General features: G+C 42.9%; 1 protein-coding gene across 2 annotated transcripts in view; it reads left to right on the top strand.

Annotated features, from left to right (window-relative positions):
• Positions 1–2,338: 2,338 nt before the first annotated feature.
• The window catches only part of LOC127636050 (cortexin-3), a 40,506-nt gene continuing 26,859 nt past the window's right edge, over positions 2,339–15,985 (top strand). The window contains exons 1-2 of one of the 2 annotated variants that reach the window (XR_007969544.1): positions 2,345–2,455; positions 2,605–2,725. Coding sequence is in view for 1 of the 2 variants with exons in the window: in XM_052116419.1 (XP_051972379.1) it covers positions 2,425–2,455 (31 nt within the window). In the remaining variant the exon portion in view is untranslated. Of the gene's footprint in view, positions 2,456–2,604; positions 2,726–15,985 lie in introns of those variants that run through there. The other variant, XM_052116419.1, reaches the window with a different exon arrangement.

The following is a 15,985-nucleotide window of genomic DNA, read 5'->3' as shown; positions in this document are numbered from 1 at the left end:
TGTCTTGAGAGTAACCAGGAATATTACTTTCAAATCTAATTGGTTCATTTTGCAAAACATGTGTAAGATGTATAAAGTCCCTTAAAACTATGTGCTTTTTCTTACTGCACTGTTACTACATTATTCTGCAGTAAAAATTCAATACCGTACCAGACTCTTGTTCATAGTTCTGTAACTGCAAGATATGTGTTGCACAATGCAGCATAACTGCAGTACAATGTGATACAAGTGCAGAATTTATGCAGTTCAGTGTATCAACACTAATCTGCAGTTATATTCCATTCATACTTCATTATAATGTAAATGTACAGTAATACTTCACTGTACTGTAGTGATAATGCAGTTGTACTTCATTATAATGCAGATATTTTTGTAAGGGTATATTTAAATGAAACATTAACCTAGATTAATGCTCTAAAATAGTTCTCACTGTAAATTCCTTATACCAAATTACGGCCATCCGCGTGTTCAAAAGAGTGTCGAGTTCCGGCGTATGACATAGGCATAGCGCAAGCTCCGGTGAGAAGAGACGAATTGGAATTGGAAGCGTTATTTACAGCAAAGGAAAACGGTGAAAACAAGTGATTTATTTTAGCTATACTGTAGATTCGTATTAGTCTTAAAATGGTGCGTTCATGCGTCTATCCAGTCATTAAAATCATCCAGCAAAAACTCTCAGCCTCTGTTGGCATTTCCTCGTATTTCCTGCATGAGCACCACCATGTCTCCCGTACTCTCCGTCTACCAGATTCTTTTGTTTGTGCCACTGCTGCGGCCTCCTCCATCTCCCGGAGTTCCTGGTTGGTGTGCAAAACGCATCGCTTTGCTCCAGAAGGCATTTATTAACCCTATGGATTACTTTTTTGATGGATGGATGCACTTTTTTGGGCTTCAAAATCTAAGGTAGCATTCACTCCCATTATAAAGCTTGGAAGAGCCAGGATATTTTTTTATATAACTCTGATTGTGTTTGGCTGAAAGAAGAAAGTCATTTACACCTAGGATGGCTTGAGAGTGAGTAAATTATGGGATCATTTTTAATTTTGGGTGAACTAACCCTTTAATAAATCTGTATCCAAGCCTTAGCTTTATTAATGCATTTTCACAGAAACTTAGTTGGGCTTTTGTTGTTTCTGATGTTTATTATATTTTCTGACCATCATATTCATTGATGTAACTGCATACATACTGTAACCTGTTGACATGTTGTTTATGGTCTTATTCTAACTAATAAGAGGAATTTGTGTTATACATTTTACTGGGTTGTAATGTCTTACATTGATCGCTATTCCAGAATGTTTTGTGTATGTGTGCATGGAGGAGACGTTGGGCTAATAGAGTTCACCATTTTAAGTGTATTTCTCTAAACATTTACAGAGTGTACGGCATGGCTGTGGCCGACAACAGCCTTAAGTAAACACACTGTTTATGAGATCTGCCTTGTGTGTCTTTATTGCGATGCTACAATACATTTTAAATCTCTTTTCTGTAAACACCTAATATAAAAATAAATTTTTTAGAGGTCTCTGGACCAGCAGCCGCCGAAACTGGAAGTGGTCATGCCCACACTCTGTAAACCATAAATGTATTAATATTTTACACACACACACACACACACACACACACACACACACACACACACACACATACACATACACATACACACACACACACACACACACACACAGTACACACACACACACACACACACACACACACACACACACACACACACACACACACATGTTGTGTTTCCATGTTTTATGGGGACTTTCCATAGACATAATGGTTTTTATACTGTACAAACTATAAATTCTATCCCCTAAACCTAACCCTACCCCTAAACCTAACCCTCACAGAAAATTTTCTGCATTTTTACATTTTCCAAAAACATAATTTAGTATGATTTATAAGCTGTTTTCCTCATGGGGACCAACAAAATGTCCACACAACATAAAACATTTCGAGTTTTACTATCCTTATGGGGACATTTGAGGGACACGCACACACACACACACACACAAACGTGATAAGTGATTCAGTGATTCATTTCACACGTAATTCAAAGGTGTTGGTAGTTTTTAGGATGGGTTATGTAAATAAGTGCATAAATGAATACAGAAAATTAGTTTGGAGTTTGATTTGATTCAATCGAATCGTTTGGTTCAGAATGATTCGGTCCGAGCGATTCAAAGCCACACACACACACACACACACACACACACACACACACACACACACACACACACACACACACACACACACACGCCGCTGAGGCGTCGCGTTCGCGCTTCTCCACTAATCCGGATATTCCTGTCATCATTTTCAGCTGCGAAAGAGAATCGTTCGGTGTCGGTTTACCGGTGTCCGTGGATGTGACGGTAGAATGGGCGAATCCCGCTGGATCTGACTGGAACTGTGGAAATGGATCCCACGTTCTCACAAGGAGACAAAGGTACGAGTGAAAAAAATGTAATTGACATTTCTTCTGTTCAGTCGGTGTGTGTCGTCTCACTTGTTGAGTGATCATGAGGATATGCCGCAGTGACAGACAGCGCTCATGTGATGGATTATTATAGATCAATAATCCTCATATTCCCACAGAATAATGCAGCTGCTGATGGAGATGAGTCTGAAGACAGATGAGACTGTTTCACTCTATCGGACTGCAGTAAAAGGGTGTAGGCTCACACACAAACACAATTAAGTTCATGTTCACATTGTGCTTTATTATCAGTCTGTATTTATATTCTATATTCTCATTCAGTTGAACAAGTGATATCTGTTCATTCGATCTGTTCATGTTTTATCTGTAATATGTCCTTATCTGTAACACACACACACACACACACACACACACACACACACACACACACACACACACACACAGCCTATAACAGCAGGTATTGGTTACAGGTTAGAATTCGGGGTGATGGACATTTGATCAATTTGTTTTATTTATTTCATGCAGGTTTGCGGTCGATCTTTAGCGTTAATGTGTATGAACATTATAAAACATGCTGCAGTAACTTTCACAAACTGCAGAGCATCTCATCAGGTCATCCTCATATCTCTAAATTGTGTATATAAACCAGTGTATTTAAAAAAGTATATTCACAAGAGAATATATATATATATATATATATATATATATATATATATATATATATATATATATATATATATATATATATAAACACAAAATATTTATACATTTAACATGCTGAAAATGTTTTAACATTTAACAGTGAAGTTTGATTTAAATAACCTCTCATGAGGTGGTTTGTATATACAGTATGTGATGATGTTTTAGGCATCATATTAAAGTGTTGCCTGAACACTTGCACCTCATTAGTCAACTTTGATGACCACACACACTCAGAAGGTGACAGTGTCCGTGAAGGATGACTTCAGGTGTTAAAGGAATATTCCGGGTTCAAGACAAGTTAAGCTCAATGAACAGCATTTGTGGAATAATATTGATTACCACAAAAAAAGAATTCGACTCGTCCCTCTCTTAAATTTTTTTAAAAAAGTACAAATTGAGGTTACAGTGAGACACTTACAAATGAAAGTGAATGTGGCAAATTTTGGGAGGGTTTAAAGGCAGAAATGTGAAGCTTTTCATTTTATAAAAGCACTTGCATTAATTGTTCTGTTAAAACTAATGAATTATTTGATTTTAAATCATAATTTTTAAGGTCTTTTTAGGGTTTGTTAAAATTACATCATCATGGCAACCAACGAAGTTGTAAAATTAGCTATCATTTTACACAGATGCAGTTAGTAAGTGATTTTATCTATCTGCCGGTTCTCACCTCCTAAATCCTTTTAAATCCCCTCCGTCTAAATCCCTTTACAGTGCTACAGCAGATCGGGTGCAGGATTACAATCGCAAGTGATCCTCCCTATGCCCTATACTCAGTCTGAAGTGCAGAGCCCTTGAAGTGGGAACTCTGAATTTCTGTATGTAGGCTATGTACCATTTGCTAACAATTTTTGGCAAGGCCCTCTGAGGAAAGATTAATTTTCTCAAATATTGCTTTCGCTTGGCATCACCTCCCGCAGTAGTGCCCTTCAAGAAAGCAAAAAAATGCAGTTTTGAATTCACCCTGGAACACTGAAGTGCTGTTACATGAGACGAGTAACAGGTCAGATAAGAAGTACACTCCATGTATTGTGCAACATGATCTCACAGGATGTCGGCATGCTGTTTCTGAAAGTTCCGGTACCCTAGGATCGGCAACAGTATGCTGACTCACTAACATGCCCTATCTCACATCGGACATGAATGGCTCATCAACAATTACTTTCCCTCGTGGTAGGACTGGTTGCATGTTTCGTCAGTTGCATGGGAGGCCACCGTTCAATCCCCATTCAAACGAGGAAGTAATCACGTTTGTATAAACAATCACGAGCGTGAAAAGGAGGTTGCATTTTTATTCCTAACATTGCCTCTACTAATTTAGGGTTAGATTTGGGTTTTGGTTGGGGGTAGATTAAATAAAATAAACATTTCTTTCACTGTTTTACACCCTGTTCATCTGAAAACAATTATTTTTACAACTGGCTTCTGGCGACCTCTCCTGGATATAAATGAATGTCACACTTGTTTATATGCTCTGAGACACATACCGCTTTAGCCCCTGGGGCAGTGTTAAGTTTAATTAGTCTTTTATAGAAAATTGACATAAACTGAAGGAGCTGTCAGGTTCAGCCAAAGGCAGTTTGGTTTTGTTGTAACTAATGAGCCATTAGACTAATCAATTTCAGAAAAATACCATTACGCTTCCACAGTACCGCAGCTCCATATACACATATTACGCAGTCTGCGTAGGACATCAACTCCCTAGAGGGGCAACATCATACCCTAGGGGAGCACTAGAAACTCCACCGACTGCTCTTACTCACATGTTGTACGTTATTCAAGGACACTGTTGCATTTGCAGAAGACAGTCAATCGCACTTTCTCATCGTGCCTTCGCACTGTGCACCACGTTACCAGGGTAATGCCATGATACTGAATGATTGATCATGTTCATATTTCATGATACTGTCATAGTATGTCAAGGTACTTTTAAAAATACAATGGTTTTACTATGACACATGTCAAAAACATTGGGTTATGTCAGACCATGTATGAAGATAAATAATTAAACCAGTGTATTACCATGGTGCTTTTTGTGAGACATGTAACAGAATAGGCAAATTTTAATGATAAAGGGAAAATTGTATTTAACAATGGAAAAAAATATGTATGTATGTATACTTTTAATTGTCTGTCTAAATGTACTCGGATTTGAGGCTTGGAAGATCTACAAATGATCGGAATATCTATCCTTTAAAGAATTATGTTTGAATTTTGCAGCTAACAAACCAAACTCCATACCACCGGAGAGATTATTACCATTCCCCCAGCGGGGCAGCGCAGGCCACACCGAGAGAGGAGACCAGTATACAAGCTAAGCTTAAAGCTAATCAAAGCCGTGCCTTGTCTCTTCCTCACAAATTCCTGGTCAATATCTAAAAAGATGTATGAAATAAGACTGAGGATTTCAACGGAGAACGTGGACAGCTGTGTGATGATTTTTACAGAGACTTGACTGGATGAAAGCATCCCATATGGTATAGCTTTAGCAGGCCACTCTGTTTACCGAAGAGACAGAACATCAGACTCTGGAAAAAACAGGTTGGAGAGTTTGCATTTACATTAATTACAACTGGTTTACAGATTCAGTAATAATTGGGAAACACTGCTCTCAGGATGTTGAGTTTTTAATGCTTAAATGCAGACCGATCTTCCTGCCAAGGGAATTTACTTCTGTTATTATTACTGCTGCATATGTGCCCACACAAGCTAAGACCAAGCTTGCTCTGGAGAAGCTGCATGATGTCATAAATCAACAATTAACTGCATACCCTGACAGCATTATCATAGAAGCTGGGGACTTTAACCATGCAAACCTGAGGATAGTTTTACCTAAATTCTATCATAATGTGAATTTTGCTAAAAGAGGGGAAAACATCTTGGATCAAGTATATACCATACGCTTACAAAGATTCACCATCTCCAAATCTTGGACTGACAGACCATCTTTCACTGTTTCTTATACCAGCCTACAAACCATTGTTCAGCAGTGGTGACAAAGCAGCAGAGCTAAGTCAGATATAAGGACAAGTATGGAATGAGGGAAGCATTTCAGCTTTACTAGGCTGCTTTGAAAATACAAAATGGGAAATTTTTGCACAAACAGTGGATGGAGAAGAATATGCCTCATCAGTTCTGGCAAACATAAACTTTTTCACCGATATAGTGACAACAAAAAAAGACAGTAATAGCATTCTCCAATCAGAAACCTTGGTTTAACAACGAGGTCAGAACACTCCTCAAGGCCTGGTTGCCCTTACACCTATAGTTATGAAGTCAAGTCATTTTTATTTGTATAGCGTTTTTCACAAAACACATAGTTTCTAAACAGCTTTACAGAAAATCGTGCATTAACAGAAAATGAAAATGCAGTATCTATCTATCTTGTATTTAGAACCTCAGTGAGCAAGCCGAAGGCGACTGTGGCAAGGAACACAAAACTCCATAAAATGTTGGTTAATGGAGAAAAAACCTTGGGAGAAACAAGGCTCACTGTGGGGACCAGTTCCCCTCTGGCTAACAGCATGATTATAATGCCAATATTACTTATTTATGTGCAGTGGATGTCATGATTAGACCAAGGTGATGCAGGCAGAGATGAGTGAGGTGCATCGCAGTTCAACCAGCCGGTCATTTTGGTGAGGTCTATCCTAAGTCCAAGGTTCAGGCAATGACATATGATGTATCCTGTGTCTTATGGTTAGAGTTGGCATTAGTTCGTCCTTTGAAGTCCAGCGTAATAGACTGAAGTGATGTCTGGCTGGCACTGGCTGCATTTAGTCATCATCACTCACAGATACATAGCAGTGGAGTCTGACACCAAGCAGAAATGGAGCTGGATCTGGCCAGTTCTTGTAACCTCAGAATAGGAATACCAAGGTTGCGACAGGTATACAAATAGAGTAATATTAGCGTAGATGCCATTACATTTTTTGCAGAGTTATAGATCATGATAAATGTTTCTAGTTCTGGCAGACCTAACTAAAACGGCCTAATTATGAGTTGATGAATAAATTAGGTGTATGCCTGGCTAAATAGATGAGCCTTTAGTCTAGACTTAAACTCAGTGAGTGTGTCTGTGTCCTGAACGGTGTTAGGGAGACTATTCCATAGTTTAGTAGCCAAATTGGAAAAGGATCTATCTCCTTTTGTGGATTTTTATATTCTAGGAACTATAAACAGGCCAGAATTATTCGATCATAATGACCATGATGGAATATAGTATGGTAGAAGGGCTAGACCATTCAAAGCTTTGTACATAGTTAACAAAAGTTTAAAATTAATATAAATGATAAACAATGATAAAATTGTGCTAATATGATCATATTTCTTGATTCTAGTCAGCACTATAGCTGCTGCATTTTGAACCAATTGAAGTTTATTTGTTGAAATTGCTGGACATCCTCCCACTAATGTATTACAATAATCTAGTCTTGAGATCATGAATGCATGAATTAGTTTTACAGCATCAGCAACAGATAGCACGTAACTTAGCAATATTTCTGAGGTGGAAGAATGCTGTTCTACAAACTTTGGAAATTAGAATTTCAAAGGATACATTGGTATCAAATATAACACTTAATATCTTTGATTTCATTGATACACTGCTAATTTGGAGCATTGTGAAATTTCATAGAGTTTCTAAGAAATATTAAGTTAGGTCACAGTGGAAACATTTTCCATGATTCCTGATAATATCTCCCAGGGGAAGCATAAATAAGGAGAAAAGCATAGGCCCTAAAACTGATCCCTGTGGCACTCCTTACTTAACTTTTGTTTGATTTCACAATTCTTCTTTTGCATAGACAAAGTGGTAGTGGTCTACTAAATAGGACCTAAACCATTCTAATGCAAGGCCACAAATGCCAACATAATTCTCAAGCCTATTCAAGAGAATGTTGTGATCTATGGTGTCGGAGGCAGAACTATGATCTAAAAGAACTAGAAGAGAAATGTAGCTGCGATCAGATGATGGGAGCAAGTCATTATTAACTCTTAAAGTGCAGTCTCTGTATTGTGGTGGGGCTTAAATCCTGACTAAAATTTCTCATATATACTTTATCTTTGTAGAAATGAACATAGTTGGTAGGACACTACCTTTTCCAGTATTTTTGACATAAATGGGAGATTTGAAATCGGCCAATTCTCCAGGATCAAGCTGATGCTTCTTAATAAGTGGTTTGATAAGTGCCATTTTAAAGTTTCTTGGGACATTTTGTAAAGATAGCGAGGGGTTAATAATATTAAGAAGAGGTTCTGAGATTACAGGGAATACCTCTTTTAAGAGCTTAGGTGGTATTGGATCCAGGGCTCCAGACAAAAAAAAAATGACTTAGGACCTAAACCTAAACTGAAACATTAAGGAGCCAAATGGCTGTTTTTAGTCACCAAATCACAGAATTGCTTGATTTAGATTGCTGTTCAGAAACAAGATCGGGGGCCTGGGTAGCTCAGCAAGTATAGACACACAGTCGCAAATTCTAATCCAGGGCGTGCTGAGTAAATCCAGTCAGGCATCCTAAGCAACCAATTGGCTTGGTTGCTAGGGTGAGTAGAGTCAAAATCAGTAGAGTAGAGTATCTTTTGTGGAATAACACTCCTTCAAGAAACGTTTGCATCAACTAAGGGTTGCTTTTATACTGAAGTTCCGGCTATATTGAGAATAGATTCTAAGAATTGTTCAAAATATTTCTATGCCCACATCTAGCGATGTCTTTCATAAAATCAATGGATGGAGGAAGTTATGGTGTGTTTCTCATTCTCAAGTGGACTGTCTCACTGAATGCCTTTGGCCGTTCGAGGAAGCTGGGTGCCTTTATTGTTTCTTTTTGTGCTGGTTCCGCTTAGCGGTTGCAGTTTGTTTTGTGAAATAACACTCATTCGGATCAGTTGTGGATGAATCTGCTCATTCTCTGTGCTTATGCCTCCTATTGGCTAGAGTTAGTTTTGCAGAGTATTTTTGCCATTGGAATGATTACGTCATCTGCTGTTGGAACAGCTGGCTCACTGATCATTCGTTTGACTGTCCGAGGAAACTTTTTTTTTGTGCTGGTTCCGCTAGTGTATGGAATTTGTTTTTTGACACCCAATACATTTTTTCTAATATGTCAAAATGTCAAATGTTAATATGAGTGGATTGTCTCTCTCCACATAGAATGGGTATTGGGCACCCCTTAAATAGAAGTATGGTTATTTCTTTTCTTAAACGTAAGAAATATGATATAGTGTTTCTTAGAGAAACGCATCTTTCCCTGCAGGAAGCTGAACATTTTGGGAAGATATGGGGTGGACATGTTTGCTTTAGTGCTGGCTCAAGTAAGAGCAGGGGAGTCATTACATTGATAAGTAAACATCTACAATTAAAATGTCTAAAACTGATTAAAGATAAATTAGGTAGAGTCATAATTGTTGTAGCTGAAATTCAGGGGCAAAGGTTGATTTTGGCTAATATTTACGCACTTAACGCTGATGATCAGGGTTTTTTTTATAGATCTTGAAGGGATATTGCAAGCCGCTGGCACCACTCATGATATAATATTGACAGGAGACTTTAATCTTTTGATGGACTCGGTCCTTGATCATAGTGAAGCAGAAGTGTGTAAGTCCCCTAGAGCAACATTGACGCTTCACAGGATGTGTAAAAAATCTTGGTCTTACAGATTTTTGGAGACTATTGAACCCATCTGGTAGGGACTATAATTTTTTTTTCATCAGTCCATAAGATTTATTCTTGAATAGATTTTTTTTATATATATCTAAGTCCCTCATTTCATCTGTTGTGGATTGCTGAAAAGAAAACATTTTAGTCTCAGATCACTTTCTGATGAGTTTAGAGGTATTGCTACAGACAGAGAAAAAGAAATCATATAGTAGGTGCTTAAATGTATCATTTTGCAAAATCCTGAATTCAATCAAATGTTGACAACTGAATCAATGTTTATATGGAGACCAACTGGTCCACATTATCCTCTGTGGGCGTGGCTTGGGAGGCACTTAAGGCAGTTCTTAGGGGCCAGATCATACAGTATGCTTCATTCACAAAACATTCAACGCACAAGAACTTGTGGAGTTTAAAGGTTATATTAAAAGTGCTAAGGGAGAGCTGAAGCGCCAAATGACGTCTGAAGGCCTCAGTGAATTGACCCGATTGAAATACAGATATAATACTATTTTGTCGCAGAAGGTGGAGTTTTGGCTATTCAGGGCAAGACAGTCATACTTTGAGTCGGGGGACAATGCAGGGAAACTTTTGGCTAGATATATAAAACAGAGAGTCTTTTTCAACCATTCCCACAGTGAAATCTGCTGGTGGTGAAATATTTACCTCAGCCATTGATATTAATAAACTTTTAAAGAATTCTATCTTGATCTCTATAGTTCCATGTCTTCATCTACTTTTGAAGATATTAGAAACATTGTGGAACCATTTGAACTCTCTAAATTGACGACAGAGCAAAAAATGTCTCTTGATTCTGAGATAACCTTGGAGGATCTTGACGAAGTAATTAAGTCCTTGCCTATAGGCAAGGCTCTGGGGCCAGATGGCTTTGCCGCCGAGTGTTTTAGATCTTATGCTACAGAACTGTCCCCACATTTGTTAAAAGTTTATACAGAATCATTAAAGAATGGGGAGCTTCCGCCAACCATTACACATGTCCGGATCAGTCTGATTCTTAAAAAAGACAAAGATCCAAGCGAGTGTAAGAGCTAACGTCCAATTTCCCTGATCCAGCTAGATGTTAAAATATTTTCAAACATTTTGGCTAACCAATTAATAAAAGTTATGAAATCTCTTATACATACAGACCAGGTAGAGTTTGTTTTGGGCTGCAGCTCTTCTGATAACATTAGGTGTCTCATCAATATTATGTGGTCAGTGGCGAATGATCAGACTCTGGTCACTGCTATCTCATGGAATACTTTTATTGGATGGATTAAGTTACTTTATAGACATGCCGTAGCAGTGGTACAGACAAATGGATTCATTTCAGATTATTTTAATCTGGATAGGGGCACCTAACAGGGTTGCCTTCTTTCCCCATTATAGTTCTGTCTAGCCCTGGAACCATTAGCAGCAACAGTAAGAAGGGAAGATGATTTTCCAGGGGTGGTGGTGGAGGGGTATGGAACATAAGCTTTTGCTTTAAACAGATTTGGCTCTGACAGCGTACTGCCCAGTAACTGCTTTTCATCCGGTGCCTTCCAGTGGCCCAAACAGGGCATTAAGTACTTGGGCATTTATTCCCAGCAAATTTGTCTTATTTAGTCAGAGTTAATTTTGATCCCTTAATAAAAAGGTTTTCTAGCAATGTGGGTTGGTGGGCTTCATTACATTTATCTGTAATTGGGAAGGTTAATGCTATAAAAATGAATCGTACTCCAAAATTGATCAACCTGTTACAATCTTTCCCGGTAGATGTCCCCCTCTCTTATTTCAAGCAATTTGATAGCATAGCGAAGTCCTTCATTTGAAATGGTAAGCATCCCAGGTTACATTTCAGTTAGTTCCACAGGCCAATTGACAAAGGTGGGCTAGGCCTACTTAATATTTTGTTTAATTATTATGAATTCAGTCTCAGGTTGGTGTGAGTGCATCTGCGCGCACAGTGTGGTGAAGACTATTGGACAATGGCCTGGTGTCAAGAAAGGCAGCAAATAAGCCACTTCTCTCCAAGAAAAACATCAAGGACTGAAATTCTGCAGGTAGTACAAGGATTAGACAGCAGAAGACTGGTGCAAAGTTATTTGCTCTGATTGAGACCCCTTCCGACTATTTGGGACATCTGGAAAGTCGATAGTCCGGAGAAGAAAAGGTGAATGCTACCATGAGTCCTGTGTCATGCCAACAGTTATGCATCCTGAGACCATCCATGTGTGAAGTTGCTTTTCATCCAAGGAAGTGGGCTCTCTCACAATTCTGCCCAAAAACACGGCCATGAATAAAGAATGGTATCAAAACGTCCTGCAAGAGCAACTTCTCCCAACGATCCAGGAGCAATTTTGTGATGATCCGTGCATTTTCCAGCATGATGGAGCACCATGTCACAAGGCAAGAGTGATAATGAAGTGTCTCAGAGATCGTTACATTTAAATTTTGGATCCGTGGCCAGGCCACTCCCCGGATCTTAATCCCATAGAGAACCTGTGGTCAATCCTCAAAAGGCAAGTGGACAAGCAGAAGCCCACAAATCGTGATCAACTCCGAGCACTGATAAGGCAACAATGGATCGCCATCAGTCAGGATTTGGCCCAGAAGCTGATGTCCAGCATGCCAGAGTGAAATGCAGAGGTTATGAAGAACAAGGGTCAACACTGTAAATATTGACTCTCTGCATATATTGAATGTTTTTGCCAATAAAAACCTTTAAAACTTATGAAATGCTTATCATTGTTTTCCAGTATACCATAGAAACATGTGAAAAAATAATCTACAAATACTGAAGCAGCAAACTTTGCAAAACACAAAATGTATGTCACTACCAATACTTTTGGCCACGGCTGTAGCAGACAGATTAGAAATATAATCTATTGTTTTAAAGTTATGACCATTCTAGTGATTAGTGGGAAAACGGAATAAAACCAATATTTAGAATGTTAAGATACATTTCATATAGCCACTCCTCAAATTCTCCTTTTGAGCACCTTTAATAATAAATTGAGATTGCATCTGTGTTATGCGTGTGTTAGGGTTACCTTGTCTTGTTTCACTGTTGCCCTTTTGTTTGCCATTTTTGTCCCTTTTGTTTTCCTACGGCTCCGCCTTCCGAGATTCCTACGGCTCTGCCTCCCGAGCCTCCTACGGCTCCGCCACCCGAGCCTCCTACGGCTCAGCGTCCAGGGACTCCAGAGCCTACTAGGGCTCCGCCTCTAGAGCGTCCTACGGCTCTGCCTCCTGAGCCTCCCTCAGCTCCGCCTAGTGAGCCTCCTAGGCCATCGCCTCTCTCGGCTCCACCTCCTGAGCCTCCCGAGCCTCTCCCGGCTCCGCCTCCCGAGCCTCTCCCGGCTCCGCCTCCTGAGCCTCCTACAGCTCTGCCTCCTGAGCCTCCTACGGCTCCGCCTCCCGAGCCTCCCACGGCTCCGCCTCCTGAGCCTCCTACGGCTCCGCCTCCCGAGCCTCCTACGGCTCCGCCTCCGGGACCTGTCCCTGTCCGATGGCCTCCTCCCAGGTCCCCTGGGCCGGCCCCTGCTCGGCGGCCATCTCCCAGACCACCTAGACCTGTCTCTGTCCAAAGGCCGCCCCCCCAGGCCTCCTCGACCTGTCCCCGTCTTGTGGCCGTCTCCCAGGCCTCCTCAACCTGTCCTTGCCCTGTGGCCAGCTCCCAGGCCTCCTGAACCTACCCTTGCCCTGTGGCCAGCTCCCAGACCACCTAGACCTGTCCTTGTCCCAAGGCCGCCTCCCAGGCCTCCTCGACCTGTCCCCGTCTTGTGGCCATCTCCCAGGCCTCCTCGACCTGTCCCTGTCCTGTGGCCACCTCCCAGGCCCCCCGAACCGGTCCCTTTTCCCTGTCTGCCCCTTGTTGCCCCCTGGACTGCCATCCTGCCCCTTGTTGCCCCCTGGACTGCTTGTCTGCCCCTCGTTGCCCCCTGGACTGTCTGTCTGCCCCTCGTTGCCCTCTGGACTGCCTGTCTGCCCTTCGTTGCTCCCCTTGGTCTGTCTGCCCACCACAAGCTTCCCCCCCAGTCAATGGACATTTGTTCTTCCTGTTTTTTGTTCTGTTATTTTTGATCGTCTGGAATCCGATCCTTGAGGGGGGGCTATGTTAGGGTTACCATGTCTTGTTTCACTGTTGCCCTTTTGTTTGCCATTTTTGTCCCTTTTGTTTTCCGTAGTTTTCAATTTTGTCCATTGTTTAGCTCCACAGTCTCCCTGTTAGCGTTCGTGTTCGTTGTTCATTGTTTTCACCTGCCCTCGTTAGTTGTCTTTTGTTTTAGTTTATCACCTAGTTATCTTGTTTGAGTTCTGTTTGTTCATTGGTTCCTGTCTTCCCATGTCCACGTATTTATACCCTGTCTGTTTGGTTAGTCACTGTCTATCGTTGAATGTTGTTAGCCTGGTTTGTGTGTTCCCTGCCCGTTTTCCTCAGTCTTGTGTTTATTTCCCCATTGAGGGTTTTTCCTTTGTGTTTGTTTATTGTCTAAATTAAATAAAGTAGTTTGCATTTAGATCCGCTCTCCTCGTCTGCCTCCATTCGTAACAGAACGATAGACCACCCAAATATGGATCTAGCAGCTTTCTTTATGGAACTGGCCCAGGCGGATCTGACCTACCGCGAGTACTCCCACTTTTTTTCCACTGTTGCCATCCACACCGGCTTTGACGACACATCCCTCAAGACCATCTACCGGATCGGGCTACCAAGGCACCGGCAGAGGGAATTGCTGGACCCCGGAGACCTCACATGGAAGGAGTATGTGAGTCTAGTCTTGAAAGAACTCGTTGCCGGGGAACCACCTCTCTCGATCTCGGTTTACGCTTCTGGGCTTTCCGTGCCTGCCACGGCCAACGAGCCAGCCTTGCCAGCCTCGTCATTCCCAGAGCCAGCGTTGCCAGCTTCGTCCGCCCGGAGGAGGAGGTGGAGAAGAGGAAAGGCTTCTGCTCCCCAGTCTCCGCCTGCCACGGTCAGCGAGCCAGAGCCCACACCTGCCACGGCCAGCGAGCCAGAGCCCATGCCTGCCATGGCCAGCGAGCCAGAGCCCACGCCTGCCACGGCCAGCGAGCCAGAGCCCACGCCTGCCACGGTCGGCGAGCCGTTAGCCCCCGATGTCAGTGAGCCAGCGCCTGTCGCCTCAGCCGTCAGCGAGCCAGCGGCAGTAGCCTCCGATGTCTGTGAGCCAGCGCCTGTAGCCTCTGACGTCAGTGAGCCAGCACCTGTAGTCTCCGACGTCAGCAAGCCAGCGCCAGTAGCCTCCGACATCAGCGAGCCAATGCCTGTAGCCTCCGACATCAGTGAGCCAGCGCATGTAGCCTCCGACGTCAGTGAGCCAGCGCCTGTAGCCTCGACTGCCCCTGAGCCAGCGCATGTAGCCTCCGACGTCAGTGAGCCAGCGCCTGTAGCCTCGACCGTCCCTGAGCCAGCGCCTGTGGTCTTGTCCGTCCCAGTGCCAGTAGCCATGACCGTCCAAGAGGCAGCGCCAGTCGCCATGACCGTCCAAGAGCCAGTGCCAGTAGCCATGACCGTCCAAGAGCCAGCACCCCTCGAGCCTCCCAGGGCTCCTCCTTCCGAGCTTTCCAGAGCTCCGCCTCCCAAGCGTTCCAGAGCTCCGCCTCCCGAGCTTTCCAGAGCTCCGCCTTCTGAGCTCCGCCTCTCGAGCCTCCCAGGGCTCCGCCTCTCAAGCCTCCCGAGCTTTCCAGAGCTCCGCCTTCCGAGCCTCCCGAGCTTTCCAGAGCTTCGCCTTCCAAGCTTTCCAGAGCTCCGCCTACCGAGTCTTCCAGGGCTCCTCTCGAGCTTCCCAGAGCTCCACCTCCCGAGTCTTCCAGGGCTCTGCCTCTCAAGTCTCTCGAGCCTCCCAGGGCTCCTCTCGGGCCTCCCAGGGCCCCACCTCTCAAGCCTCCCAGGGCTCCTCCTCTTGAGCCTTCCAGGGCTCCTCCTCTCGAGCCTCCCAGGGCTCCACCTCTCAAGCCTCTCGAGCCTTCCAGGACTCCTCCTCTCGAGCCTCCCAGGGCTCTGCCCCTCAAGCCTCTCGAACCTCCCAGGGCTCCGCCTCGCAAGCCTCTCGGGCCTTCCAGGGCTCCGCCTCTCAAGCCTCTCGGGCCTTCCAGGGCTCCGCCTCTCAAGCCTCTCGAGCCTTCCAGGGCTCCGCCTCCAGAGCCTCTCGAGTCTTCCACGGCCCTTCTCC

This window comes from Xyrauchen texanus, chromosome 43, assembly GCF_025860055.1.
Source record: "Xyrauchen texanus isolate HMW12.3.18 chromosome 43, RBS_HiC_50CHRs, whole genome shotgun sequence".
Classification (NCBI taxonomy): Eukaryota; Metazoa; Chordata; class Actinopteri; order Cypriniformes; family Catostomidae; genus Xyrauchen; species Xyrauchen texanus.
This window is presented reverse-complemented; position numbering and strand designations above follow the sequence as displayed.